This window comes from Globicephala melas, chromosome 6 (genome assembly GCF_963455315.2).
Source record: "Globicephala melas chromosome 6, mGloMel1.2, whole genome shotgun sequence".
In the NCBI taxonomy this organism is placed as follows: domain Eukaryota; kingdom Metazoa; phylum Chordata; class Mammalia; order Artiodactyla; family Delphinidae; genus Globicephala; species Globicephala melas.
The window spans coordinates 12,754,063-12,779,701 of NC_083319.1; the positions used below are offsets into that span (position 1 = coordinate 12,754,063).

Here is a 25,639-nt window from a genome sequence, read left to right on the forward strand (position 1 = left end):
ATTTCCACTAAGATCAGGAACAAGACAAGGTTGCCCACTCTCACCACTACTACTCAACATAGTTTTGGAAGTTTTAGCCACAGCAATCAGAGAAGAAAAAGAAATAAAAGGAATCCAAATCAGAAAAGAAGTAAAACTGTCACTGTTCGCAGATGACATGATACTATACATAGAGAATCCTAAAGATGCCACCAGAAAACTACTAGAGCTAATCAATGAATTTGGTAAAGTAGCAGGATGCAAAATTAATGCACAGAAATCTCTTGCATTCCTATACACTAATGATGAAAAATCTGAAAGAGAAATTAAGAAAACACTCCCATTTACCATTGCAACAAAAAGAATAAAATACCTAGGAATAAACCTACCTAGGGAGACAAAAGACCTGTATGCAGAAAACTATAAGACACTGATGAAAGAAATTAAAGATGATACAAATAGATGGAGAGATATACCATTGGATTGGAAGAATCAACACTGTGAAAGTGACTCTACTACCCAAAGCAATCTACAGATTCAATGCAATCCCTATCAAACTACCACTGGCATTTTTCACAGAATTAGAACAAAAAAATTTCACAATTTGTATGGAAATGCAGAAGACCCCGAATAGCCAAAGCAATCTTGAGAAAGAAAAATGGAGCTGGAGGAATCAGACTCCCTGACTTCTGACTATACTACAAAGCTATAGTAATCAAGACAGTATGGTACTGGCACAAAAACAGAACTATAGATCAATGGAACAGCATAGAAAGCCCAGAGATAAACCCATGCACATATGGTCACCTTATCTTTGATAAAGGAGGCAAGAATATACAATGGAGAAAAGACAGCCTCTTCAATAAGTGGTTCTGGGAAAACTGGACAGCTACATGTAAAAGAATGAAATTAGAACACTCCCTAACACCATACACAAAATAAACTCAAAATGGATTAAAGACCTAAATGTAAGGTCAGACACTATCAAACTCTTAGAGGAAAACATAGGCAGAACACTCTATGACATAAATCACAGCAAGATCCTTTTGGACCCACCTCCTAGAGAAATGGAAATAAAAACAAAAATAAACAAATGGGACCTAATGAAACTTAAAAGCTTTTGCACAGCAAAGGAAACGATAAACAAGATGAAAAGACAACCCTCAGAATGGGAGAAAATATTAGCAAGTGAAGCAATTGACAAAGGGTTAATCTCCAAAATTTACAAGCAGCTCATGCAGCTCAATATCAAAAAAACAAAGAACCCAATCCAAAAATGGGCAGAAGACCTAAACAGACATTTCTCCAAAGAACATATACAGATTGCCAACAGACACATGAAAGAATGCTCAACATCATTAATCACTAGAGAAATGCAAATCAAAACTACAATGAGATATCATCTCACACCAGTCAGAATGGCCATCATCAAAAAATCTACAAACAATAAATGCTGGAGAGGGTGTGGAGAAAAGGAACACTCTTGCACTGTTGGTGCGAATGTAAATTGATACAGCCACTATGGAGAACAGTATGGAGGTTCCTTAAAGAACTAAAAATAAAACTACCATACGACCCAGCAATCCCACTACTGGGCATATACCCTGAGAAAACCATAATTCAAAACGAGTCATGTACCACAATGTTCATTGCAGCTCTGTTTACAATAGCCAGGACATGGAAGCAACCTAAGTGTCCATCAACAGATGAATGGATAAAGAAAATGTGGCATATATACACAATGGAATATTACTCAGCCATAAAAAGAAACCTAGAGTCTGTCATACAGAGTGAAGTAAGTCAGAAAGAGAAAAACAAATACCATATGCTAACACATATATATGGAATCTAAAAAAAAAAAAAAGGTCATGAAGAGCCTAGGGGCGAGACGAGAATAAAGATGCAGACCACTAGAGAATGGACTTGAGGACACGGGGAGGGGGAAGGGTGAGCTGGGACAAAGTGAGAGAGTGGCATGGACATATATACGCTACCAAACATAAAACAGATAGGTAGTGGGAAGCATTCGCATAGTACAGGGATCAGCTCGGTGCTTGGTGACCACCTAGAGGGGTGGGGTAGGGAGGGTGGGAGGGAGGGAGATGCAAGAGGGAAGAGATATGGGGATATACGTATATGTGTAACTGATTCACTTTGTTAGACAGCAGAAACTAACACACCATTATAAAGCAATTATACTCCAATAAAGTTGTCAAGAAGAGGGTGTTTAATTGGCCAGGATTGATTCACAGGCCCACCTCTTGGCCAGGAAAGGGCCACTGATGGAACCACGAAGACTAAAATTAACGAGAAGGAAGGATTCTCAGCAAAGTCGGCATATTAGCAGAAGAGAGGAAATAGAGACTGGTCCAGCAAGGACAAGACACAGCCACGCCATACCCACTTCTGTCACCGGAAGGATCCCTCCACATCAGCACAGTTAGGGGAGCAAGAAGGGATTGCATTCTCTGAATTCAACAGGGCCAGGAAGGAATGATGGAAGTAGTCCCCAGCCAACTAAGGAGAAACAAGGGCTTTCTGGACCATAAGACAGTAGACACAGCCAGGGACCCTCAGCCTGGACCCCAATTTCCCCCGCTGTTTCTGTGCCATGGTTCTTCACAAGGAACTCTAAGCCTAGAGTCACTTAAGGAACTCTTTATGGGAGCATAAACAACCTTTCCCGATCTCTTACCTTATCCCTCTGTCCTCTCCTCTCTCGTAGCTGGCTATTGGGATCTGTGTGGCTGGGCAAAGTGTCTCAGGGCTCTGCAGTCAAGCAGGGGAGGACAGAGCAGCATGAATTAGAAGGGAGATCACACTTACCTGAGTTTCTCTCCTTTCATTGTTTTCTTCTTTATTGTCTGCTCTACCCCTACTGGAATGTGAGCTCCATGTGGGCAGAAGCCCATCTGTCTTTTCTGAGTTTGAACTCTATTGAAGATTTTTTTTAATTGAGGTATAGTTGATTTACAATATTCATTTCAGGTGTACAACATAGTGATTCATAATTTTATAGATTATACTATATTTGAAGTTATTATAAAATATTGGCTACATTCCCCATGCTGTACAGTGTATGAAATAAACTACAACGATCTGTTGTGCAGCCTTATCGGTCTTGATCGCTCCCTGCTGTAGCCCCAAGCATATGACAGTAACTGGCATGTAGTAGGCAGCTAGGAATATAAATATCTGTGACTGAACAAATAGCCTGCAAGGAAGGCGGAGGCTACAGCCCACCTCCGCCTTTGACCCTGAGCCGGACAAGCAACATTAGGCCTGGAAGTGAGTGAAACCAGGAAGCAAGAGGATGCTGGATGGAGGAAAGAGCACAGCTCTAGATTCAGCCAGACCTGGGTCCTAACCTGGCTCGGGCACGTGTGGAGCCCGTCACTTAACCGCCCCAAGTCTCGGTATCCTTGGTTTTGAAATGTGGATTTACTACCTATTTCACACTGTTGGGTTGAAAATAAAAGAATGAAATGTGTAAAATTGGCACAGAGTAAATGCTCTCCGCCCCAGATGCCTTTCATCTCTGTTGTATGCTCAGTAAGGGAGGAAGTTGTTTTAATCAGATGGTGGGAACTGAACACTACATTTCCTGGGGCTGGGGAGTTGTGCATTTTAGGAGAGCAGCCTGGAAAAAGCAATTCCTAACCCACAGGATCGGCGGTGGGGAGGGGGGAATGAAACATCAGCGGTGAAAGATCTAGACCATGACAGGCCCAGGGATCCCAGTGGAAAGTCTCCTGCTGCAAACCTCCAGCACATCTAGCCTGTGGCTAGGAGAAAGGTCACTTCCGTGTTACCTCTGCTTCTGGGGATGGTATCAAAAGCATAGCAGGCAATTTGGAAAAAGAACTTTATTAACTTCATGAAAAACAGCTGCCGTGAGTCAAGATCTGGACAAAGACAGAGCTCTGGTGGCTTCCAGTCAATGGCCTGGAAAAAGCCACCTGTTCTCTCTATAGCCTCGGACCAGGGTCTCAGTTGGGGTCCCAAGCAGAACACCCCACCTCCTTGCCTCCTCTGTGCAGGCACAGATTCAGGCAATGCATTCTCATTAGACATTAGATTCCCCTGCTCTGTGGATGTCTCACTGAACAGGAAAATGAATCATCAATGCTCCAGACATTCAGGACAGGACAGATCTATAGCACACCAGTTACTGTTCTGGATCAGCAACCAGGAACACCACATTCTGAATAACCAATCAGAAAGTCAACACTCCGGAGGACCACCCAGAATTCTAGATGCAAAATAAGAACCCCTTAACTTTCTAGATGATTCCATCAGGAGTCCCATATTTTAGAATGCCTGTATTCTGGATCAGCCAGAAATCTGACATTCTAGGTGATCAACCGGAAACCAGTGTTCTGGCATTCCGAAGGAGAATCACTCCTCACTTTCTAGATGGCTCACCAGGAATTCAGCATTCTAGATCGACAAACAAAACCACAGTGTTCCAGATCGTGGTGAGAGACCCAGAGTTCTAAACGTCCACGCTGATGCTCTCAACACCAAATCAGAAACCCAACATTGAAGATTATCAACCCTGGCCTCAGCATTCTGGAATGATGAGCAGTAAGCTCTACCCTCCAGAATGCTGCTGCCCTGGCCCCTCAGAGCTCTGTGGATGGCCGCCCCACTCCAGGCCCGTCCTCCTGGCGGGGGTCCGGCACGTGGAAGGAGACGTAGGGACAAGTCTTGGTGTTGAGGCAAACCAGCTTCCTCAGCGTGGCCGTCTTGACAAGGTTGAAACCCATCTCACCGCCAAATGTGCTCGATTTCCAGTACTCTGGAGAACAGATAGGATTCCCTAAGAGGCCCTTAAGGGAAAAAGGAGCCCCAATTTCTATCATACTCTCCCCAAAGATGGAGTTTGGAGAGCACTTCTCAAGAAGCAGCCCTGGGTAGAACTCCAAGGCATCGATGTCCCCATACAGCTCCTCCAAGTCAGCTGCCATCTCCTTCTCTCCTACAAGGGGGAGAAGCCAAAGTCAGAATCATGATGCCACCCATTACGGTTCATCTGGGCAGGGAACCTTCTAGGTCCACCTTTTTCTGGGGAGGAGAATGGACTTCAGAAGAGCACCTTGAGCAGATGAGCACATGCCCTAAGATCTGGCCCGGCTCACCGACCCTGCTCCAGGGCTGCATCTAGGGAAGGAATTTGCTACTGCAGATGGAGTCAAGGGCCTGGATCTGCCACCACACAGCGTGTGACCTCGGGCAACTCACCCCACTTCTCTGTGCCCTAATTACCTGATCATTACAACAGGCAGAAGCTACCTATCTTGTTTCCTTCACAGGCAGGTTTCAAGGGGCCTTATCCTGGTCCAAGACCCTGCGCTCTACCGGAGCTCAGAGATGCAATGTCATTTGTCCAAGATCACATAGAGACTTAGCGACAATGTTCTTCCTGTCTCTCTGGACTGTCATGGGAGACAGACATGGAGTGTCCCTACCTGTCTCCTCAAGTCCACCCTCCACAGGGTACCAGTACACAGTCAGGTGTCACGTCACACCCTGGTCAAAACCTTTCAGTGGCACCCCCGTTGTCTGGGACAGGGGTCCCCAAACTTGGCTGCCCAACAACTGGGGATCTTGAACAACAAATATATATATATATGACATATAGACATATATGTTACATATATTTATTATATATATATTATACAGTTTGTGTTTTTTATATATATATACACTTACATATACATACATATGTATACACATACACATACATATATGTATATATATATACATACATATATATATATATATATATATATACATACATACAGATTCTTGGGTACCTCCTAGGTCTACTGAATCAGAATCTCTGGAAGAGCCATCTCAGATTTGGTATTTTTAATTAGTTTTCTAAGTGATTCTCAGGTAGCTGGCCCATAAATGGGACTTAGGAACCACTAGACAGAATAAAACCCAAAATCTTAGCGTAGAATCCAAGATTCCACACACAAGGAGGTTAGCCTCCTATCACTAACCTCCACCCAGCCACACCTAGGACTGTTCTCCTGAATAGGCTCACTTTTTGTTTTCTTTTCTTTTAGGCTCATTCTTTTTAACCCCTGTGCCTTTGTACTTTCTGTTCCTCCACCTAGAATGTTCTTCCCTCTATCCTTCACCTGGAAAATCCCTTTTTTTTTCTTTTTTGGCTGTGCCATGTCTGTGCCTCCTGCAGTGGAAGTGCAGAGTCTTAACCACTGGACCGCCAGGGAAGTCACGGAAAATCCCTTTTTATCCTTCAAACCCAGCTGAGAAGCCACCTTCCCTCCCCAAGCAGAGTCATCTGCCATCCCTCGCCACCCCTGGCACCGTGCTCCCACACCCCTCAAATCCCACAGTCACAGTGCTGGCCATACGGATCACCCCGTTCTGTTTCCTCAATGTCGCCTTCACTTCAGCTCAAGCCCCTCGAGGGCAGGAGCCGTGGCCGGGAAACAGCTGCTCACCTGTGAGCTCCTGGAAAGAGGTGTAGGGCTTCATGCCAAACCTCTTGCGGTACTCATTGAAGGGCTGCAGCCGCAACTCTCTCGATTCCTTGATGACTTCCACAGCCACGTATAGGACATGGTGGTCTGTGTTCCTACCCCCGCCGATCTGCCAAGAGATAAACGCAGCTGTGGTCTGAGAGCCAGGCCACATTGTCCTGGAGAAGGAATTCAGGTCAGGAGTCCTTTCTGAGCAGAAAGGATGGCTCAGCCTAGCGGCCACTAAGCTGGCAACCCAGCCCTAGGTCTGCACTGCCATGCTTCCTCAGGGACCCCTCTGAGGCTCAGCTTCCTCATCTTTAGAATGTGGAGTGGGCCAGGAGGACTTCTCTAGTCGCTCACCAGACACACTGTTCCCCAGCCCTTTGAATTTAGGTGAGAACCCACAACATTCTGTTAAGGAAGGTTCTGGAACTATTAGGTTCAGCAACTAGGACTCTGCAGAGGAGATGGCCAGCACAGCCACAGTCCAGAACTCAAGCAGAGGGGACTGGCATTTCAGATCTGGAAATAAAAGGCAGAAAGGTTTCTGAGCTTTCAAGTGATGGAGACAGATGGATGGACAAATGTTAGTTTGAGGGGCCAAAACTTTATGGCTTTCCTAGGATATTTTTTAAACTCTACCTGGCAGAACTGCCATGTGTCTGTCACTCTCCAAATCAGTTTTTATCATAGAACAAAGACGTTTAATCTTTTAATGGATTCTGCTAAGGAACCTATTTCTATTGCTTTCCATTCTCTATATCACAGAATTGAGATTAAATACAATTTACTGAGCATCTAGTATGAAAAAGTGAACCCCAGGGACTTCCCTGGTGGCACAGTGGTTAAGAATCCGCCTGCCAATGCAGGGGACGTGGGTTCGAGCCCTGGTCCGGGAAGATCCCACATGCCGCGGAGCAGCTAAACCCTTGCGCCACAACTACTGAGCCTGTGCTTTAGAGCCCGCAAGCCACAACTACTGAGCCCACGTGCCACAGCTACTGAAGCCCATGTGCCTAGAGCCCGTGCTGCACAACAAGAGAAACCACCGCAAAAAGAGGCCTGTGCACCACAACGGAGAGTAACCCCCACTCGTCTCAACTAGATAAAGCCCACGCGCAGCAACAAAGACCCAACACAGCCAAAAGTAAGTAAATAAAGAAATTAAAAAAAAAAAAGTGAACCCCTAGTAACCGGCCACCACTAGAAAAGAGAAACTGAGCTAGAAGGTAGGAACACAGAGTATCAAGTCACTCCATTCAGACCAGATAAAGCTACACACAGAGACAGGTGATTATATCTGTTTCTCTTTCTTTCTGCCAAGCCTCCTGGGAGAGGAATTGTTGTGAGCTAGCAGGGAGGGAACTAAAATCTTGCCATGAAAAGTGTAATATATAAACACATTTAGTTTAACTAAACTTGTAGTTTTACTTTAAGACCAAGGCGGTGGCGTAATATATCCTGTGAAGGGAGGGAAATAGGGTTCAAAGCCCAAGTAACCTGGTGAGATGAAGGCTCCAGAGGGAATTCCCTGGTAGCCCAGTGGTTAGGACTCTGAGCCTTCACTGCCAAGGGCGCGGGTTCAATCCCTGGTCGGGGAACTAAGATCTCACAAGCCGCACAGCACAGCCAAAAAAAAAAATAAGGCTCCAGAAAAAGAAAAATCGGATTCATAACTGTTAAGGAGCACAGGTCTACTACTGTACAGCACAGGGAACTCTGCTCAATAGTATGTAACAACCTGAATGGGAAAAGCATTTGAAAAAGAATAGATACATGTATATGTATAACTGAATCACTGTGCTGTACCCCTGAAACTATCACAACATTGTCAATCGTCTCTACTCCAATATAAAATAAGAAGTTTAAAAAGATATTCTTAATGCAAAAGAATTGTCAAAAAAAAAAAAAGGAGCATACATCTAAAGAAAGATCTGTTGCTCAGGGTGAACTGCTAATGCTAATGCTAAAGAAAGAGTTCTGTTTGGGCAGAACAAGGACAGTTGGGTGAGAAAGAGGAAAAGCATAGTTGGGTGAAGTTGTACACCCCGGGGCAAAGCCAGAGGAGGCTGGTGCCAATCTCAGCTGAACCATTTACAAGCTGTGGGGCCATTGTGGATTGACTCGCCTGTATCCGTGTTGGAGTCCTAACCTCCAGCACCTGTGAATGTGACCTTATTTGCAAATACATGTAATCAAGGTCACACTCCACTAGGGTGGCCCCAGATCCAATGACTGGCGTCCTGATAAAAAGAGGAAAGAGAGACGCAGGGAGAGCACCACGTTGGATTGACGCTTCTACAAGCCAAGGAACCCCAGGGACTGTCAGCCATCGCCAGAAGCTGCGAGAAAGGGAGGGAACAGATTCTCCCCTGGAGCCTTCAGCAAGAGGACGGCCCTGCCGACACCTTGCTTTTGGACTTCTAGCCTCCAGAACTGTGCAACAATACATTTCTGACTGGTATTAATACCATCTGGGGGAGTTAACTACAAGGGCTTTCTAGAGAAATGTTTGAGGATCGATCTTTTTCACGGCCTAGATGTTAGTAACGTGTAGTAAACGTTTAACAGATGCTTGGACGGATCGATGAATAAATGAATAAAAGGTGATACTTCTCAGGTGTAAGGTGGGAATATTTCTTTCCTTTTCTGGATGTTTCTTTGTCTATGGAGGAAACCCCAGTAGCCTAACACTCTTAGCATCTTTTGCCAACCTCTCCCCCTCCCTCCTTATTAGAAGACGAGGAGTAACTTAGTATTATTGGTTTGAGCACAGTAACTAGGCATGCGTTGTTCAAGCTGTCCTCTCTACCGCTCTTGAATTCAGTTGACACCAGGGAGTATGTTTTCTCTCATACTCCTTGTTCTGGGGGGACAGGAGGATGTTGGGAGAGACCTTCCTTGTTTCCATGCTTCCATGTCTTGGTAGCCAAGTTTGTCGATTTGGGGATTTATTATTAAAAAGCCTGCTTTAGGTTTTCTAGAATCAGCTTTATCAGTAATAGAGGTGATATTTTGAACTTCCAAAAAAAGAAAAAAGAAAAAGAACAAATGTCTGCTGCTGAAAACCCCCTGGTTTGTGTTCCTTTTGCAGCCCTAGGAAACAAATACAGGGACTGTAGGCAAACGACTTATGCTAATCCTCTGTTTCTTCATAGCAACAATGAGGAAGGTAGAAGCATCAGTCTGATATGCTTGTGAAATAAGCACATGGTGAAATAACCGAGATAAAGAATACAAAGCAGTTAGCACAGCGTTGGTCACACGGTAACCCCGAGATGGAACCAGGGTGGGGGTTATCAGGGGAGGCCCTGTCTTATCACTTCTCACACTCTCTTTGATATCCTGAGAATCCACACACTTCTGTGACCCTTCTGCCTGGTACCGGGAAATACCAGGGCTTTTCACACACGTCACCAGGGACATTGCTTGAAAATTCTTTGGAAACCATGAAGCCCCGCACACGAGTTATTGTCTCTGTTCATGTCTGTGTCCCCACGAAGAACAGAGGCCGTAAACCAGCCAGCAGCTGCCCGTTGGTGGCAGCATATGCTAAGTGCAGTCAAATTACCAGGGGGAAACCTAAATCCATATGGTGCCACAACTTCATGGTAGGGCTGAGGGGAGCTAGGGAAGGAGATGGGAGCCTCCAAACATGGGGAAGGGAAGATTTCGGAGGAAATTAGTTAGAAATTCCAGAGGGAAAGGCTGTATTATTTTGCTACGGCTGCCATACCAAAGTGCCTAGGTGGCTTAAACAGCAGAAATTTATTTCCTCACAGTTCTGAAGGCTGGAAGTCCAAGAGCAAGGTGTGGGCAGGGTTGGTTTCATTCTGAGAGCTCTCTCCCTGGCTTAGAGATGGCCAACTTTCCCCTAGGTTTTTCCTCTATGCACATCTGTATCCTAATCTCCTCTTCATATAAGGACGCCAGTCATAGTAGGGCTCACCCAATGACTCCATTTACCTTAATGAACTCTTTAAAGACCCTAGCTCCAAATACAGTCACATTCTGAGGTATTGGAGGTTAGGACTTCAACATGGGAATTTGGGGCAGGGGGCAATTCAGCCCATAACAGAGGCCTCTAATGTAATAAAGACCTACTATGTGCAGGCACTTTTGCATATATTGTCATACCCTGAATGTCTTCCTGGTCCTCAAATTGCCATGCCCTCTGACCTCTGGGCCCTTGCCATGCTGTCCCCTCCATCTGGAACACAGAGACCCCGGGCCACGAACGCTACCTCTTGCCCTGGGAGACCCCTATCCATTGTTGGGATCTCTGCTCAAACATCACTTCCTTATCCACAATCCGCAACTCTGGGCCAGAAGCCCTTCTCTGAGTTCCCAGAGCATGGTGGGCTTTCTATATTGTGGTTCTTAACATGCTCTTATAATTCTGAAAACATCAGAAAAGCCCTTGGTACAGTGCCTAACATGTAGTAAGTGCTCAAACGATGTTAGCTGTCACATGACTGTCGTTCCTTTCTCGGGTGTACACACCAAAAATACAAGGACCCAAGAATCACATTGACCTGGTTCACCTCTGTATCCCCAGCATCTGCAGTAACGCCTGCTATCGTTGAATGAACGAAAGAACGACAGAATGAATGAAGGAATGATCACGACCTCTCAGTAGGGGTGACACTCTCCCCCTTTCACAGAAACCTGGGGTTTGGATCCCAGAGCCCAGCGGCCCTCCCCAGCGCTCCTCTGAGGCTCACCTGGCCCGCGGGCTGGCGAGAGAAGGCGTCCACCAGGGCCTCGACCCCGTAGTCCACCAGCATGGAGGTGTTGAACAGGAACTGCTCATAGCTGTAGTTCTGGGGGCCCACCCGGAAGGAGTCGGGCATGAGCGGGTGCCAGTGGTAGAGGTGATTGAACTCCATGGCAATTCGGTTACGGTACTGGAACTGGGTGCCTAACAGCAGCTCTGGGTCAAACTTGAGCTGCAGGAAGTAGCCACTCAGCTGCTGCACGTACTCCTCGATCACAATCTTGATGGTCTCCCCTGGGACGAAGTATGGGGAATGGGGTCAGCAGAGCACAGGGACTTAGCCACCAGGCTTGGGAAGTGGGCCAGTTCATGCGAAGGGCTTGGTTTGGCCTCTTTATCATTGTAATGGTTGTTTGATTTTATTTGGCCACTTTCACTTTGCCTGTTTGTCACGGGGCGTGAAAATGGAACTTTCTGTCTCAGGCCGCATTGATGTCCCAAGACAGGAGCCACCTGCTAGTCCCATGTTCCCTGGGGAGGTCACAGGCCGGGCTGAGCAGGACACGCAAAGGAAGTATCTGAGGATGGGTTTTCTGACCCTCTGGTGGCCACCTTCCCACAGCCCATTAAAAGAGGCTGGAGACACCACAAAAGGTGGGCACGTAGAGATGAACTTAGTGAGGGAATCTCAGCGTGCCTAAGATGATGGGGGTGAGGGGAGCTCCCAAGAGACCATTCTATGAGCTGCAGCAGCAAACAAGGGACACTGGAGACATCAGTGAATCTTGTCCCACATATAACCCTCCTGTCTTCCTGTGTATCAAATCAGGAACAAGCTGCAGAGCAAAGAGCCGGGGAAGACACGAAAGGAACATCCACAACACAGTGCCAGCTGGCCAGCGAGATAGCAGAAGAAACCGGTATTTTGGCCAACTAACCACTAGACAAACTGACTTGTAGCAAATTGACCTGGAGCCACTGGAACTGCAATCAGCAGACCTGGGTTTAAATCTTGGCTTCACCCTTTCTAGCCACCCAAGCTGGGGCTGTGCTACTTACTCTCTCTGAAGCTCACTCTCCTTATCTGTAAAATGTGTACTAGAATCATACCAGTATAACAGTATTCACAGGGTTCCTGAGAGGAGTAGACAATGAATGCATCTGAACCGCTTGGTACAGGGCCTGGCATAACACGGAGGGTCAATACGTGTAGAAGTGGGAACACTACGTGGAGGTGTGAGGGGAGAATCCCCTCCCCATACGCACACGTCACAAGAGAGTAGATTAAGGCTCACACCCCGTCCCCACTCAGGAAAGCACTCCCCTCAAGATGTGGTGGAAGCAGCATAAACTCTGGTGGCAGCCAGACCTGGTTCAAGTCTCTCTGCACTGAATGGCCTTGGAGAATTCACTTACCCTCTCTGCCTCTTAATCTTCACAACAAAGGGTAATCCTATCTGGGTCATAAGGCTGTCGGGGAGGGTTGAATGAAGCACTGGAGGTGCAGGGCCCTAGGAGTCCCGCCTCTGGCCACAGCTTCATCACCAGTCAGTATGCTGGGCAGCCTGCAGACACAGACTTGCCCTCTCTGATCAAATTCTCTATAATACTGGGACTTCTCCATTGTAAAGCAATTATACTCCAATAAAGATGTTAAGAAAAAAAAAAAATACTGGGACTTCTGAACTAGCCCCTTCTCGTTCTTTAGGCCGTTCCTAACCCCAGCGCATGGCTCTTCCGGGCACCAATGAATCAGGCAATATAATTGGGAACAGTCACGCCCAGTGACGCTGAGGCGGGGGCAGAGGCTCACTGGTGACACAGAGTGAATATGGTCTGGACAGGGGTGTCGGGGGCCAAGCTCCCAGGCCAAAAACCATCTGACATTTTAGGCTGCAGGCTCACCCCTGTAGGGGACACAAAAATATCTTGTCCCTGAGGCACCCAGAAGCTACCAACCTCCAGGAAGGCAGATGCATGCAGGGCAGGAAACGTAAGGATTCCCGAAGCCGAGGCAAGCTGGGGTATTTGCTGAGGATGCCTCTGAGTGCTCCTGGGATGATGGGGAAACTGAGATTTGGGGTGGCTAATCAGATTTGCTGCTAGTCACCCAGCTACTAATCAGCTACCGCAGCCCTCTGTTTTCTGAAGGCCTACTATGTGCTAAGTGCTTTCCCATTCATCATCTCAACAAATCCTTACCACTGTCATTATTCCCAATGTATAGATTTGGAAAGTGAGGCTCACACAGGGGAAGGACCCTGTTCAGAATTCGAATCTCTCTGTCCCCAAACCCTCCACTCCGCTTCTCAGGACAGAGGGCGTGACCTTCCAGGACAAGGCTGGCTTGGAGTCCTCACCGATGAGGATGAGGCGGGCCGTCTGGAAGAGCTGCTCATCGCCCCAGGTGGGGTGCTCAGCCTTCAGCAGGTCACACACTCGGTTGTGCTCACGCAACCAGAGCGTGGCGTAGAGCATGAGCCCCGGAAGCAGCCCAAACACCTCCTGGCCCACTGCCATCTGGCTCTGGGGCGGGATGCCCCGGGGGTAGTGCATCAGCACGGGCGCCTCTTCCACCGATGGCGGGTACATCTCTCCGTCCAGCACCTGCAGGATGGGGCCACCTGGTAACCTGGGGAGGGGCCGGGTGCCTGCACCTGCGCAGCTGACAGCCTTCCACTCCTACTGACAGCTGCCCGTAACACGCAGGGTGGCCGCCCGGCCTCCCTGACCAAGGCCTGTGGATTCTACCTCCTAAAGTGAGTCCCTGTCTCTCTCCCCTCTGCCGCCACCCTCTTCCAACCCACCCTCATCTTCCACCCTGACTCCCCTCGTAAGTAACTCCATCCCCCCAGACAGTCCGTTCTCGGCTCTGCAGCCAGAGCAATCCTTTAAAACACCCAAATCGAGCATCACACCCTGGCTTAAAACCCTTCCAAGTCCTCTCTCTGCTCTTGGCAGAAATCAGAAATCCTTAACGCGACCCTCGCTCATCGGGAATCACTCAGGTGTCCAGCAGCATCTCCCTCATTTTCCTCCCTTGAATTCACTCAAGCTGACTTGCCCTCTCCAGCCTTGATGCCTGATACCCTGGCCTGTCCTGTGCCCTTCTTGGCCTCCCTAACTTCTCATCATCATTCATGCAACTCTTGGTTTATTCGTACTTCCTAAGGAAGCCTTCCCCATCCTCTGCACACTCTCGTGGCTTCTCCCTGGTGGCAGCTATCACAAGTGTAATTAATTATATGGCAGTGTCGTCATTCACTCAATAAATGTCCACCGAGGACCTACCATATGCTAGATACTGTTCTTAGCCCAAAAGATTCAGCAATGAACTTTCTGTCTTGGTTTTTGTTTGTTTAGATTTGCATGGTCCAGTATGGTAGCCACTAGCTACGTGCAGCTACTAAGCTCTAGAAACGTGGTCGGTGTGAATGAGGAACTGGATTTTTAATTTTATTTTCTTTAGATTTAAATTTTAAAACAGATACCTCAGCTATTGGGAAGTCGTTATGCTTAGAACAACTTGGGCATGTGAATCTACTTTCTCAACTGTAAATTTTATGAAATCTACATGCAGATCAGAATCTCCAACGAAAATCTGGCACCCAAATTGAGATGTGCTGTAAGTGTAAGATACAGGTCAGATTTTGAAGATTTAGCACAAACAGTGAGATAGTTTATTGACAATTTTTGTGTTGATTACATGTTGAAATGATAAGATTCTGGATATATTGGGTTAAGTTAAAAATATATTATTAAAATCAATGTTGCCTGTTGCTTTTTACCTTTTTTAATGTGGCCACTAGAAAAATCCAGATAACTTAGATGTGGCTCACAGCAATGAAATAGGGCAAATGATACCTATTTCATGCAGCGGATATGAGAAGTGCATGAGATAATTACCTATGTGGCTCTAGCAACACTGAACAGTGCGAGTTCAGACGAAAAGTCCTCATGGAACTAGCACCCTACTGTTTGTGTCTGTGGTCCCTGAGGAGCTCGAGGGTAGGGCCCATAACTATCACGGCCACTGCTCCCCTGTGCCAGGCACATCATAGTGCCCAATGAATATTGTAGAATAATTAAATGAATAAATGCAGGCTGGAAATGGTCATCTCCTGTGGAGCCCCAGAACCCACCTCCCAGGAGAACATGAGAGGCTACGTCTGCTCCTTGTCTGCATCTCTCGCCTGGCACCCTTTCCCAGGGTTTGCTGTCTCTCCTCCGACCACACACCTCCAACTTCTGCAGCTGGCCATCTCAGGACACCCTGGAGGCCCCCACCAACAGCTTCTGCCAGGGAAGACTGCGGAAGGTTCTTCCCAACGCCCCATCCCAAGACCCAGTGCTACCTGGTACTTGAGTTTCCCATCCTTAAAGAGCCGCAGGTGATACTGACGTTCCAGATTGTCTCCATAAATGTGGCCAAGGTCGACCTGAAGACAGAGAGAGGGTCCACTCAGACCTCTGGGTCCTGCCCCACCTGTAACAGCCTCCATGTGCCAAGTGCAGCCCAGAGAAGTCCCGAGCCCCTCCCAGGTACTCACGCCATGGCCCAAAGCCTTGGTGAAGCCAGGACCCATCTTGCCAGAAGTTTTGAAGAACTGATGTGTGAAGTGTTGCGCAAAGAAGGCAAACATGAGGTTGCTGCCTTGGGGGTCAGGGATGAACTTCCTCCTAAGCAGGAAGTGACGGCTCAGGAGCTCGGCATCGGGCAACTGCTTCTTCCCTGGTTGGGGAGGTGGGAAAGGGCAGTAGCTGCTTCCGGTCTCGATCTTCCTGCCTCAGGGCCTTCCAGGCTCGCCAGCCCGAACTGGTCCACGCAGGAAGCCCAGAGTGGCCTCCGCAGGACCACCTCCCTCCCACTTGAAGGCCCCTTGCACCTTCTCTACCAAAAGACTCTAGAAGCATTTATGGGTGAAATGGCATGATATCTGGAATCTGTTTTTAAAAACTCCATAAAAAGTAAGGTGAGAGGGGATAGATGAAATAACATTGGCAAATTGCGGACAAATCTTGAAACCCAGGATGGATACAGAGGACTTCCTTACACTTTTCTCTCAACTTTTGTGTGTGTTTGCTACTTTGTACAAGTTAACCCTCCTCCCCCTAAAAAAGAAAGAGAAAACACACAAACAGAAGACCTTGGACTCCCCAGCCGTGGAGCAAGGTAGCCTGTGTCTGAAATGGGTTACGCCATTTACTAACTGTGTGAACATGGAGAAGTCATCCCATCTTTCTGACCCTCAATTTCTTCTTCTATAATAGAGGGCAAATGACATCTATTTTATGCAGTGGATTTGAGGAGTGCCGATGTAACCGGCAGAAAACTGGTGAGATGGAGTCTTTTAAACCAAGGGTCAGCGAACTTTTTCCGTACAAGTCCAGATAGTCAATATCTTAGGCTCTGCCAACATGTGGTCTCTGTCGCATCGGCTCAGCTTGGCTGATACGGCAGGAAAGCAGCCACAGGTGATACCTAAGGAATGTGACTGTATTGTCCTTTGTGTACTTGAAACTGAATTGATGGCTCTAAACTGAGTAAACCCCCCTGTCTGAAGACAATCACAGGAGCGGATAAGGAAGAAGGTCTTGGGAAGAAGACCCCTGCCAACGAGACCAAGTGGGGGTCTTGAACAACTAAAGAAAAAATTTGACTTTATGTGTAAACTGCGCCGATGAAGCGCATAAGACTGTTTACATTAGTAAAGACCCGAACTCAGAGTTAGCAGCCAGTAAAGAGCTCACTATTCTTTCCTGCCTCCATTTCAACTTTAAAGTCACCCCCATCCCAGCAGGATCCCACCCGTCTAGTAGACAAGGTTCAGGCAAAGAGGCACCCTGGAAATATGGAAGCACTAGTCTGACTCTGCCGCTGACCTCAGGCAAGAACCCTCCACAACCTCTTCCTGTCCTCATCCCTGGTTCTGGATATGCATATGTCTTGCCTTGGTCCACCCATCTGTGAAATGGGTCAGTAACTGCTCTTCTGCTTGTTTTTTCCCAAACAGAAGAACTAAGCATCTCCTGTGACACAGCCCAGGCCCAGCCCCCTCACCCCATCGCCATTACCTTTGGTCCCCATGGGCGTGGGACAGTCTTGGGGCACAGAGGGCAGAACACGCGTGTAGTAGCTCACGTTGGAGAAGGATTCCCAGCTGATGTAGTCATGCGCTGCATTGTAGGTGGGGGGGCTGGGGATGAGGTTGGAACGCGCTGCAGAGGGCGAAAATAATAGTGACAAGGGGTTCCTGCCCCCAGTTACACACCCCCTTCCCCGCCTCTTCTTGGGTTGCTCTATTTTTGGTCCCCCCACGCGGCCAAAATCTTACTTCCCCGACCAGGGATTGAACCCACACCTCAGCGGTGAAAGCACGGAGTTCTACCCACTGGACGGCCAGGGAATTCCTTGGGTTGTTCTTTTTTTATTTGGCACCCTAGAAGCCCCCCGCCCCCAACCCCTGCCCTTATCATATGCCAAGAATTCCAGGAAGTGGCAGGATTTCTTGCTCCCCTAGATTAGGAGGGCCCCGCCCCCACCCACCTATGAGTACCAGACGCATGAGCATGTCCCGGATGTAGGTGGCATTGACAAACTCCCAGAACCAGCGGCCATGCGTCAGCAGGAAGTGGAGGAAAGAGGGGCTGGGCCGCAAAGTAGTCCGGAGCCAGGTCCATAGCTCAGCTGTGAGGGCAGTGGGAGCCGTTCAGTCAGGCCCTCCTGGCAGGACCAGAAGCAGCCAGAGGAAGATGGGAACGGGGGACGAGGGCCAGGATGGAACAGGGTAGAACCTCTGGGGCAGGGGTAAGGATGGAACCTTGGGAGTGATGGCACGTGACAGAACCAGAACCAGACCTGAGGACAGGAGACAGGACCAGGGACTGAGGTCAGTAAGGCCGGAGCTGGGCAGTGAAAACTCACTACAGAGCCCGGAAGCGGGGAGTGGGTTGTGCCAGGAGTGAGGGCTTGGGCTGGAGCCAGGTCAGGGGCAGTGTCAGAGGTCAAAGGCAGGCAAGAAAAGAGAACAGGGCCACGGCCGGAGGCGAGGGTAGGAAATGGGGGTCTTGGAGGACGAGCCCAGGGGAGAAGGATTGGGGCTGGAGGCCCAGCTCACGGATGGTGCAGTTGGGGCCGGAATAGCCCGTGCGGGTGCAGTCGCACTGGTAGCGGTCAAAGCCGAAGCGGACACAGATACCCTGGTGCTGGCACGGATAGTAACAACAGGGGTTCACTGCGGGGAGAGACAGAGATCAGAGACCACTCCAGGGCGACCGCTCGTTGGGACCAGAGGCATGGAGTCCAGTCACAGCTCTCTCCTAACTTACTGGACTCCTGTGTTCCCCAAGGGTCCTCTCTGTCCCCACAGCTATGAACAGAAAGCCCCTGGCCCTTTCGTTTCCAGACCTTGCTCTGGGTTTCCAGTCTTCCCCACATCAGGCCACCAGGGGAAGTCCCCCCCTCCCTCCCTGCTGTCACCAAAGTGGGGCAGGAGAAGAGTCCAGGCCCCAGGCTGTGACATCAAAGGCTAGGAAACAGCTGATAAGACACTGCAGCCACCGGCTTTTCTAGAGCATTCACTTTCTGCCAAGTCAGAGCTCAGCACCAAGGGCAGAGTTTGTGGGGTTCAGTAAAGGGAAAAGGATAGGGGTTCTCAGACCAACCCCCAACCTCTGGGCATCAGGACCTTCCATTCCTTTATTTTTGCAGAAGGGAAGGAAGAGCAGGTATCACAACGTCCAGTTATAGGCAGATGGGGTGGGGTGACTGAGGCCAAATAAGGGGAAACCCAGATGGGTCACCCAGCAAGTGGCACCAGACCAACTGCCCATCCCTTCACTTCCACCCCACCCCCAGACACTCAGCCGTCAAGTCCAAGGAAAGACGTTTCCCAGAACCCAGAAGACAGAGAATGGGTTTGAGGGGAGTCTCAGCTCCCGTCCTGACAGACCCAGCCCCAGCTCACATCAGGGTGGAGTATGGGCTCTAGGATCTTGAGGGAGGTCAGGCACCACGAGAACAGGAGAGATGTGGCCGGAAAACTCCCTGCAGAGGGTGAGTGGAGCTCTAGCATCACCCCCACCAACCCCCTGGAGAACCCCCCCCCCGCAGGAAGTCCCTCCTTGTGTCTAACCCAGATCTCCCCAACCACAGCTTCAATGATTCTCCAACAGCAAGGTCAGAGTCTCCTTGGAGCTCCCTCTGCTCGTTCACAGCTCAGCGAGGGACACCGAGGCTTGGGAAGAGGTGGCGACTTGGCCAAGACCAAGGAACAGAGCCAGGCCTCCTGCAGACCCAGGGCGCCTGGCTCCTGGCAGCAGCTCCTTCCCTGGCCTTCCACAGAAACACCAGGTCCCTCCTGCAAACACACTTCCTTAACTGGGCTCAGAGCCAACGTTACAGGGAACTCTGATTCTTTGTGCATCTGATTATAGGAGGTTGAGAGGATAGCAACGGGAGGTGGGAGGCTGAGACGCCGCCGCAGGCTGACCACCTGCCATGGTTACAGGGCAGGACCCTCTGGTTTAGGGCCCCTCACATCGCAGAATCATGCAAACAGTCTTGCTTAGGCCCTGGCAACTCCCCACAGCCCCACAATAGCACCTCTGGAACCCTTGCAGGGTATAAAAAGAAGGAACCCACAGGAAGAAGTCTGAACAAAAAGGCCTTATCAGACCAACGCAGGCGGACCGGCAGGTGGGGCCCAGGGCAGGGGCCTGGCAGGGGCCACAGGCCCAGAAACGCCAGGGAGCTCAGGCTCAGCCGTGCAGCGGGTTCAGGGACCTGGGATCTCATCGATCCCTCCTGCTCAGGACACTCTGCTGTTCTGCCCAGGAGCTCCCGCGGTGCCACACTGTCCAGCTCCCGACCCTGGCGCACCAGGCCCTCTGTCACAAACGGGTCGCCCTACCACTCAGCGGGCACAGGGGCTGAGGCGCGGCCCTTCTCTGGGCTGTCTCCCCATCTCTCCCCCAGTAGGGATCCCAAAAGGAACTCAGTTTGTTCTGTGGCAGCAGATCCCACGACCCCAAAGCCGAAAGCTCTGCTCTGCTCCCTCCTTGACCCAGGCTGCGGCTCTGCCCTAGTAAATTTCCTCCGGATCTACCTGACCCTGCCCACTGCGCATGCACCAGAAAGCTGCCCCCTAAGTGTCCACACTCCGCTGCGCTCTCTCGCCCCTGCTCCACGTTCCAGCTCGACCTGCTCTGCTCCACCACGAGCCTCCAAGGAAAAGGGCTTTCCCTGACTTTCTCCTCCCTCACAGAGGCCGTGCACACAGCTGGGGCTCAACCCATGTCCTGGAGAGATCCAGCCACCCAGGGAATCCAGATGCGGTGGCCAGAGCTTCAATGTTTGCGGAATTTAAACTGCAGCGAGGAGACCAGCCAGCCCAGGCTTGGCCAGAGGGACTCCCTGATCTCCCCAGCACCCCCACAGCTGGCTCTGAAGTCTGGCTTGAGGGCTTCAGCAGGCAGCAGAACTGTGTCCCCAGACGCAGAAGTTCCTGCCCGCATCCCTCTCCGTCTCCTGTCAGGAGAGTCTGTGCGCCGGGCGCGGGCAGAGGTCCCTCCCTCCCAGACCTGCTGCCCAACTTTCCCTCCCTCCTCTTCCGCGATCTTTCCATAAACACCGGCGGCCCCACGGCAGGGAAAGTTCTTCCCAGCAAGGATAGCAGCTGCCGCTGGCGGCCCCATGATGTCAGGATGGGCAGAGAGGAGACTAGGCGCTGCTTCCCCCGCTTCCCCGGGGAGGGGAGCCTAACCACAGCTGGACGGTCACGATGTGCCGGGAAGCCAGGGCTCTGGGTGACCCTCCAACCTTGCATATCTACCTCGTTTATCTGCTCAGCACTCCCTGGTGGGTGGGTGAGACTCCCCCTACCCCTGCCACCCCCACCTCCGCCCCAACCCTGCCACAGATGAGGAGGCGCGCCCAGGCCCCACTGCTTCAAAGCTGCAGAGCCAAGATGAACTCCCTTCTCTTCCCTGCCCTTCCTCCTCCTGGAGGTGCCCAGGCCTGGATTTGGGGAAGGGATGCAGAGGGAGAGTCACTTTGTCCCACAGGCTGGGGATGACCCCAGGTGAGATAGGTTTGTCACCTTTCCTTCAAGGTGGACCTGAAACCAGGACCCCAGAGGGAGCGCCATCCCCTACCTCGACCAGAGCTCTGGGAACTATTCACAAAGGAAGGCCTTCCTTCAGTTTAACTTAAATCCCACATGCTTTCATGTGCCCAGCGGAGGACACCCTGTATAATAAAACATCAAGAAAGAGAACTAGGGAGATGCAGACACAGAGTCTAAAGTGCCTGGAGTTCCCACACCCAGCACAGGGCGAGGCACCAAGTCGGTGCTGGGTGAAGCTTTATGGGAGAGTGACTACTCTTTATTGGCTGTGTGTCCTTGGGCAAGTACCCTGTACCCTCTGGGCCTTATTTTTCAGCGTTTTCCAGGAAGGGGAGGGAACAGACAGGCTCTAAGGAAAAACCTGCCTCTCTGCCTCCCCTTCTCTTCTCAACTCTGGGCGAAGCCAATCTATCTCCAAATATCTGGGTTATTTGCATCAATAGGATTCCCTAGCCCCATCAGCAGAGAACCCTGCAGCTTGCTCTCACTGCGTCTTCAAGCCAGCCCAGAGGTGGGGTTGACCAGCAAGCCCACACTGCACACATTCCCACCGATGAGGAACTGTTTAGGACTTCCCAGCTCCAGAACTTTCTGAGGACCTGGCAAGGAAATGTCCCCCAGCCCAGGAGTCAGGGCTCCAGGCACAGTGAGGGAACACCAAGTCGTCAGGACTTGGAAGCACCAGGCAGCAAGAGGGCCCGTTAAAGAAGGAGGCTGGACTGAAATTCCCTAAGAATAATATTTAGAGAAGCTCCAGGAGCTTGGCAGCCAAAGAGAGAAAAAAAAAAAGGGGGCCCTCACCAGCCAGACCTGGGCCCCAGGCCCTACACCCTACCAGGTCAGCGGCCAGCCGCCAGGCACCACCGCAGCGGGCCCCGATGGCTGGAAGAGGAAGTCCTCTCCCAGCCCACAGACTCCTCTGGTGCTGCAGATAGGAGGCTGCAGTCAGCAGGAAGGTTTGGCACAGGCGGGGTTCCTGCCCCACGTTCCAGGGTTAGCTGGCCTCAGGCCCCTCTGCCTGGCATGGAGCTCCGGTTGCCAGGTCATGCCCTATCCCTAGCCAAAGAGAGAGCACTAAGCCCAGTCCAGGAACTGGAGGGGATGAACTTGAGCATTAAGGAAGGCCTGGCACATCCCTGTCCTCCAAGCCGGACTCCACCTCGTCCGTCACGACAGAGGCAGAAGCAACATTCCCTCCCGCCACCTGCCCCCATGTGAGCTTGCAGCCCTTGTCTCCTGGGGGAATCAGCCTTTGCTGCTGCTCTGGGGACAAAACACAGGCTTTGGCTTTCCAGGGCAGACGCCTCCCCTGAATATCTAGGCATCTTGGACCTCAGTTCACCCAGAGGCGTGGAAATGGGAAGGCAGCCCAAACCTTCTGCCCCAAAACCCAACTGCTCCTCCGCTCTCTCCCTGACCCTTGCAGCGGCCTCCTTAACGGTTCCCCAGCCTCCAGCCTCACCTCCAAGTCATCCACCCAATCTCACTCTTCTGTTCCCAGTTACCCTGAGGCCCCAGTCCCTCTCCTCATTCTGCATCTAAAGGCCCGTGTCCACCAGCAGCTGCCTCTGTCCTACTGCTCCCTGTGCGCCCTTCCACTCCCACAGTTCAGACCTTTAGGCTTCAGCTCATGCCCTTGCTTCTGCCAGGAAGACCCCTTCCAGAGTTTCATAGTAAAACCTCACAGGATTTCCACCAACTCACCACCTCCTTCGGGGTCCCGGTCAAACGTCACCACCTCCAAGAAGCCTCCCGAAATTCTTCACATGTAAGGGACGAGAGATAACTGCCCCCCACCCCCGAGCCCCACACACCCCTGTGCTTCCCTCAGTCATGGCCCTGACCCCCTTGGATGACAGTCTGTGGGCATTTATATCTCCTCCACCAGACTGCGAGCTCCTCCCAGCTCTGTCTCCAGGCTGCAGCCAAAGACTGGCATAAAGCAACCCCCTGGGGATGTTTGTGGAGTGAAGAAAACAATTCTGTTTAAACACAATATAAAGATAAGTAGAAAAGGCTAAAAGCAAAATGGCACAGACCATGGCTCACTAAGTACTGGTAAACAGACACAGGAGGACAGGCAGGGTGAGCCCTGGGTACCCTGGGGGCCTGGATGGGGCTTCAGAGGAAGTGCTGGGCTGATCCAGGGGCTAACAAAAGGGGCCACTGGGTCAGCCTAGTCAGCCTCGGCTCTGCTACTGGGGTGTCAGACAAATGGGCTCACCCCTCTGGGCCTCAGAGTTCCTTTCTGTAGAATGGGACTAACATCTCCCTGGCAGGGCTGTTGTGAGCACCAACAACAGAGGTGCCCACAGCCTGGTTTTGTAAACTGTAAAGTGCTGGCCACGTGGGTCTTCCTCCTCTTCTTCCCACAAACTGGACCTTTGCTCGTGCCCAGCATCCTCCATCCTTTCCTTGACTCCCCAAATGCCATCCTCTCAAACCCTCTCCTCCAGGAAACCTGGTCTGATTACCAGTTCACACAGGTACCCTTTCTCTCTCCTCTGAGCATCACAACAGAAGGCTCAGATCCCCTCCCCACCATCCTCTGTTGACCCCATTTTGCAGATGGGAAATGGAGACACAGAGCTCACACAGCTATGTGATGAAGGAAGCTCTGTCCAGACCCTGCACAGACACACACACACACACACACACACACACACACACACGCGCGCGCGCACACACACAAGCAGTAAGCTGGGGGAGGGAGGCCGTCTGAAGGAGGAACTGCAGTCCTTCACCCGGAACCTGGTACATGCATGGTGGAGGGGGAGGAAGGTGTGAATTTTACAGGACCTGACTTTCCCCATCTTCTTTGGGGTGATGAAACCAGGGTCCATTGGCAGGGGGTGAGAAGGGCAGGGAGGACTCTGAGGAAAGACCCTGAAAAATGCCTGGAGTCAGGTAGATCCAGCTTCCAGCCCTGAGCCCACCATGCACTGTGTGAGCTTGAGAGGGTTATAGCCCCCACCTGAGCCTCAGTTAACTCATCCGCCCAGTGGGGACCTCACAGGTGAGGATTTAAACCTCAGGGGAAGCAACCCAGCCCCGTAAGTGTATTTCCACCTCCACTCTGTCCGGAATGGCTGGTGTACCCCGGGTTCTCACCGAGGGAGATCTTCTCCACCGGGGCTGGGAATCCGGAAGGGTACCAGAAAGTTAGAGGCTGGAGAAAGAGAACCCGCCAGCCCGCCTTCCCCTGGAGCCTGCTGCTTCCTCCAAAAGTGGCCCGCAGGGGAAACAGCGGGATTGTTGGGGATGAGCTTGGACCGCTGGGGGCCCAGAACAGGTGAGGGCCTGGAGAGAGGCTGTCCCTTTTCCCAAAGCCGGCCCGAGATCCCAGTCTGCCCTTTCCCCCCGAAAAGAACCCAGTGGCGTCCTAGCCAAAGCCACACCCCCCGGGGGTCTGCAGAGAGCCCCCATCCCACCGACAGACTCAGCCCCCTCCCCACTCCCAGGCACCGCGAGCCGAAAAGGGGAAGCTGGGCCGGCCGGAGGGAAGAGGCGGGTGGGGGCCAGGCCAGGGACGCAGGACCTGGGGCTCTTCGGGGGCAGGAAAGGGGCCGCCTACCCGGCGCGGGTGCCCCGGGGGCCGCTGGCAGGACGGGGGATGGCGGCAGCAGCAGCAGAAGCAGCGGGAACCGAAGCGAGACACTCCGCCCTGCAGAGGGAGAGAGATGAAGGGCTGAGCCTGGCATTCAAGGCTCCACCAGGAGGCAAAGGGGGGATTCTGGGGCCACCAGGGCCGGACTTACGGCTCATGGTGCAGGGCGGTTGATGGATGCGGGATGCGGACTGCCTGCTCCTTGGGTGCGTCTCTAACTGTGCCCCGGAGCTCTGGCCCGCCTGGCCCGCCCCTCCCCACCCATTCCCTGGCTCCACCTCTCTAGCCAGCTGTCACCTCGGCCTCCGCCCACTTACTTCCTCTGCTCCCGCTCCAGCCAAGATATTTTATTAATTATTCTATGACGGACACTAAGGTGGTTTTTCACCCGAGATCCGTGAGACACTGGAGCCTTTAAAACCCAGTAGCACCAGAAGTGTGTCCATTTGGTTGATAAGAAACTGAGGCCCGGATATGGTGTGCCATGCTGAGGGCCCCCAGGGCTTCAGGGCAGAACGGCTGGTATCTCAGCCTAGAAACGTCCGCTCAGAACCACATAGCCTCCCCCCACCCCCACCGCTACCCCCAAGCGGAAGGAGGATGGAAAAGGAGCAGTCCAGGCGGGCCTGCACACAGTCTCCGGGGTGGGAAACCCACTACCCTCAGATCCAACAGGGAGGATGGGCTTCCGCCAAGGGCTGGGCTCTGC

General features: G+C 51.1%; 1 protein-coding gene across 4 annotated transcripts in view; it reads right to left on the bottom strand.

Moving 5' to 3' along the window:
* Nucleotides 1-3,830: 3,830 nt before the first annotated feature.
* The window catches only part of LOC115854506 (ribosome-recycling factor, mitochondrial), a 114,278-nt gene continuing 92,469 nt past the window's right edge, over nucleotides 3,831-25,639 (bottom strand). The window contains exons 1-11 of one of the 4 annotated variants that reach the window (XM_030858746.2): nucleotides 25,082-25,177; nucleotides 24,898-24,987; nucleotides 18,315-18,431; nucleotides 17,744-17,884; nucleotides 17,272-17,415; nucleotides 15,747-15,928; nucleotides 15,552-15,635; nucleotides 13,557-13,803; nucleotides 11,204-11,490; nucleotides 6,459-6,606; nucleotides 3,831-4,960 (exon numbers count right to left, since the gene is read on the bottom strand). In XM_030858746.2, the coding sequence (XP_030714606.1) occupies nucleotides 4,605-4,960; nucleotides 6,459-6,606; nucleotides 11,204-11,490; nucleotides 13,557-13,803; nucleotides 15,552-15,635; nucleotides 15,747-15,928; nucleotides 17,272-17,415; nucleotides 17,744-17,884; nucleotides 18,315-18,431; nucleotides 24,898-24,987; nucleotides 25,082-25,088 (1,803 nt within the window). In that variant the 5' untranslated portion in view covers nucleotides 25,089-25,177 and the 3' untranslated portion in view covers nucleotides 3,831-4,604. Of the gene's footprint in view, nucleotides 4,961-6,458; nucleotides 6,607-11,203; nucleotides 11,491-13,556; nucleotides 13,804-15,551; nucleotides 15,636-15,746; nucleotides 15,929-17,271; nucleotides 17,416-17,743; nucleotides 17,885-18,226; nucleotides 18,432-24,897; nucleotides 24,988-25,081; nucleotides 25,178-25,639 lie in introns of those variants that run through there. The other 3 variants (XM_060300474.2, XR_009564255.2, XM_060300475.2) reach the window with 3 other exon arrangements.